The sequence below is a fragment of the Eutrigla gurnardus genome (assembly GCF_963514095.1).
Source record: "Eutrigla gurnardus genome assembly, chromosome: 1".
NCBI classification, from domain to species: domain Eukaryota; kingdom Metazoa; phylum Chordata; class Actinopteri; order Perciformes; family Triglidae; genus Eutrigla; species Eutrigla gurnardus.
Genome location: NC_139915.1, coordinates 25,532,316 through 25,536,984, shown reverse-complemented (window position 1 = coordinate 25,536,984; position 4,669 = coordinate 25,532,316). Strand labels below are relative to the sequence as shown.

Here is a 4,669-nt window from a genome sequence, read left to right as displayed (position 1 = left end):
TCGGGACCCAGAACGGAGGAACTTGGGAGATCCTCTTCGGGATCTGCTTTTGCGCCCTACGCCGGATCTACCGCGTTCACCAGCGCCTCGCCGGGCTACAACTCCCACTTACCGTACAGCGCGGACGCGGCGGCAGCTGCCACATTCACCTCGTACGTGGTGAGTAAACTAAAGGTGATTATTGCATTTAATGGGAAGTCTGAGCGAGGATATTAGCTCGTTATAGGAGCCTGAAATACCCGCTGTGGACTCGCAGCCAAGCGACCGAGAGGGGACATTTGCGTCACTGAGGAGTGCGCGGATATAATATTACAGAATACCAGCTCCGGGGAACATGCTGTTGAGTAAACACGAGTTATTTCACTGCATGCTGCGCGTTTACGTGGGTTTTAAGGAAATTGTAGTTTTTTTTATAAGAAATAATGGGCAATGAAGCTTCTAGTCAGAATTGACTGCAATTGTGATGGCAATTTTGGTCACTGCAACTTTTTTTTTTTTTATCTTCCTATTAATTGTGCCAGTTGCAAAACTGATATATTACAACTTTTCACAAAAAAAAAACAAAGAAAAAAAACAAACATTAAAATTGGTGTTGCACGTTTGCTGTATTCTTGGTGAGTGATCTCATTGCAGCACACGTATTTGACACAGACCTGGCTGTGCCACAAAGACTGATCCTAGAACAGGCAAAGAAAGAAGAAGTGCGAGGCCCATCCTGCATAACGCCAATGCGTTACCATGATTGCAAATTGTACTATTTTAAGGGCGAGAATAAAAACCCACTGCATGCTGACATTTAATAAATAATAATTATCATAAAATTGCAGAGCAACATTAATCCCATTTCAAATACGCAGTCACGTTCAAACAAAGTTCACACGCATTGACTTGAAACTTGAACTACTGGATTAAAGCCAGTGTTTTTGTGTACGTGTAGCATGCGTGTGTGTGTGTGCGCGCGCGCGTGTCTGTGTGTGCGCGCGCGCCCGTGCATTAAATCCTATGTAGAAGCAGTTCAGAAAAATAACTGTGACCGAACTTTTACACACTTTTTTGATTTGTGTTTTGTATCATAGGGTTCTCCATATGACCACACCACCGGTATGGCCGGCTCAATAGGATACCACCCTTACGCAGCACCCTTGGGCACCTACCCCTATGGTGACCCAGCATACCGTAAAAACGCGACCCGGGACGCCACCGCCACCCTGAAGGCCTGGCTCGGCGAGCACCGCAAGAACCCCTACCCGACCAAGGGGGAGAAGATCATGCTGGCCATCATCACCAAAATGACGCTCACCCAGGTGTCCACCTGGTTCGCCAACGCCAGGAGGAGGCTAAAGAAGGAGAACAAGATGACCTGGACCCCCCGGAACCGGAGCGAGGACGAGGAGGAGGACGAGAATATCGATTTGGAGAAAAACGACGACGACGAGCCAAACAAACCCACGGACAAGGGGGATTCAACAGACACAGAAGCAGGTTGGTGGTGCAAGGGGGGGAGAAAAAAAAGGCAACACACACACACACACACTCAAAAAAAAATCATCAATTTTTCATCGCAGTCGTTTCCACTCAGGGTGCAAAATTGATTGCTGGTTAATGGTGGTATATTATTTATAATGGGACAATTGCTTTAAATAATAATCACCTTGAACTCCCCTCGTTTGACTTCTCGGGGGCTGAAATTGCTGGTGACGCAAAGTGTTTAGCAGTCAATTTATCTTTAACTGCATAATAAGGATACAGCTGGTGTATTGCGCTGGGTATTCGGCAAAAAAAATATCGCCTTTGTATGATCATTATATCCCAGTTTGGAGCGGCTGCTGAGTGCTCATTAACATAACTACCGGCGTGACGAGATAAAATAGAAAACTCAAATGGTATTTGTAAATTAAAATAGTCAACATAGCTGAGACTTTATTTTCCACCACATTGTTAGCGTCGATGCTCTTTCACAATTATGGAGAGGAGTTCATTCACCTCTTTTTTAGGCTGGCACGCGCCTTTATGGGGACCATTTATAGCATGTGCAATAACTGTTTTTAAGGGAAACGTGCATAAACAGTCTAATTATTTTTATACATCCGAATTCAGTTTGCACTGCTGCTCCCTTGCCTCGCGATCACCTAAAACACATGTTCCCGTTTTTTTTTTTATCAACGTTTTAATGTCACGCTTATTTGGCAGTAACTCCATTCTTTATTTGTGCTTTAGATCATAAACTGCTGAACCCAGGGGACATAGGCTGTGACAGATTTAAAGAGGAGAGCCATGGCAAAGACACGGATCCCCTTCTGAGTGACTCGGAGTTAAAAGAGCAGGAGGAGCGGACTACAGAGTTGCTGCCGGATTCCGCAAAACCGACCACTTCGTCCCCCTCGACGGTGCCCCGGGGGAACCAGGCCGTTGCGCAACAAGACAAGCCGTCAGATTTGAGCCAAGCGCCGGGTACGGTGACCAGCAACGTGACATCGGTCATCCACTCGCCCCCATCGGCCCCCAAACCAAAACTGTGGTCCCTCGCGGAAATCGCCACGTCGTCAGACAGGTGTAAGGGCAGCGGCGAGGCGCCGCAGGCTTGCCCCGGTTTGGGTCAGAGCGCAGTAATGGGCACCAACGCGTCCCCGTCACGGTCCTCCCCTCAGTGTCCGCTCCCCAACAGCACGGTCCTCTCCAGGCCTCTGTACTACACCTCCCCTTTCTACCCCGGCTACACGAACTATGGGGGCACTTTTGGACATCTTCACAGTAACCACGGCTCGGTAACAACGGGCTCCACGGCACATTTCAATGGATTAAACCAGACTGTGTTAAATAGAGCAGAGGCTTTGGTAAGGGAGAGCCAGAAAGTCAGAGGCCAAACGCAGGTAGATCTTTGTAAAGACTCCCCTTATGAACTAAAGAAAGGTATGTCAAACATTTAATACCTGTTTATTTTCCACTCACCGCGGACATTTATTTATTTGATTTTTTTTGTGGTTGCATTAAAAAAAAAAAGAACAATGATGAAGCAAATTCTGAGAACAGTTATTTTCTGAGTAAATGCTTATCTTCATTTTTTTTTAGTTTTTGAATGGTTAATCCTAAAGTGTAACAAGAATGGTCTTAATCGCTGCAGCCGCCTGAGTCTATTTGTATTAAAGACTAACATGTATATTTAATGTAGCATTTTTGTATTTAAAATGGACAACACACTATCTTTGAAGTAAATTATGGAAAAAAATATATAAATGCTTGTGCAGCGATTATTTTGGTGAGCAACATGGCTTTGCCTGATATGTGTCTATAAGTGCTTTAAGGCCAACTAATATTTACGAAATATTCATTCAATTTTGCACCGTGACAGATGTTTCTATGGTAGCTATCGTTTTCAAAAAAAATATTTTGGTAGTGAGAGCTCTGACAAACTTGAAGGCCTACGTTCAGGGAAAAGGATGTTGGAATATCTAAACAATAAATGGGTTCAGTTTCGTTTTGGTTGGTGCAAATATTGATAGTATTTTTTTGTGAATGAAAACAAGTATATTTTTGGTCTATGGGCTTATGACCATTTTATTTTTTTTCTTTGAATACAACGAGGGCCTTTTTTTTTTTTTTTACTTCAGCACGTTTCTAAAAGTGGATATTGATATAATAACAACAGCGAGGCGCAGTCAGTTAACCCAATTACCTATCGTGTTTTATGCAGAGCAATCAGGTGGTGAACTCCGGTAATGAGCTCGATTTTATGCCAAATTTAGAGCTCATTACTATTTTCCAAGGCGTGGCAAAGCTGTTAAAAGGGACGCGACCATGCATTTAGAACATACTGCCCTATTATATATCATTAATGGGGAGTCTCTTTAATGGCGCGTTGGATGTGAAACACTGGTGTTTGGAGAAAAAAAAGAAAGGGGGAGACTGCTGTCGTGCACGCAGCAGAGACAGATTCTATTATATGCTGTGCAGCCGGGTAGCCAGGCGCTGTCCAACTCTTCCAACTTCTGCAGGTAGGTGTCACACTTGCTCCTAATTTCAGGGGGGGGACTCTGTTAATCCGTCACGGAAACCCATCCCTGATCAAATGGCCTGGTTAAAGGGAAGTGGAGCCAATGGGGCACACACAATGATCACAGTTATTATGAGGATTATGGCAACTTTGACAAGTGGATAAAAAAAAAGAAAGAAAGAAAAAGAAAAAAGGCACAAATTACATACTTGACCGTTTTGCTTTATTAAATCTGGAAAAATACATTCAATTAAAGAAAAGAAAATCTTATATAAAAAAAAAAACACAATGTGCTAGCAATATTAATATTTTAACTATTGTTATTATTCAATATTATTTTGAGACACCCTCAGTGTAGGAACACTTGAAGGCCATGGGCCTATTTTTTTAATAAAACATATGCTGTTTATGGTGTAATATCTGTTTAGTCAGTAGTTATTCTAACGCATTTAACACTGAACTATTATTATTATTATTATTATTATTATTATTATTATTATTATTATTATTATTAATGTTGTTATTGTTGACCTCCACTGAAGTGGGACAGCCTGCTCTTGTTTATGGCTGCCATTAATCTCTATAGTTTACTTTCCCCCTCTCCAATTTGAAATCTCCCCTGAGGTTTATATAATTCCCTTAGCCTTAATGTCCTCTACTCGGGCCCTCTATTTTAAT

At 42.7% G+C, this 4,669-nt stretch overlaps 1 protein-coding gene across 2 annotated transcripts in view; it reads left to right on the top strand.

Moving 5' to 3' along the window:
* The window catches only part of irx5a (iroquois homeobox 5a), a 4,855-nt gene extending 608 nt beyond the window's left edge, over positions 1-4,247 (top strand). The window contains exons 1-3 of one of the 2 annotated variants that reach the window (XM_084011728.1): positions 1-174; positions 1,077-1,482; positions 2,218-4,247. The exon at positions 1-174 is cut by the window's left edge and continues 608 nt beyond it. In XM_084011728.1, coding sequence (XP_083867854.1) covers positions 1-174; positions 1,077-1,482; positions 2,218-2,927 — 1,290 coding nt within the window. In that variant the 3' untranslated portion in view covers positions 2,928-4,247. The remainder of the gene's footprint in view (positions 175-1,076; positions 1,483-2,217) is intronic. The other variant, XM_084011729.1, reaches the window with a different exon arrangement.
* Positions 4,248-4,669: the final 422 nt, after the last annotated feature.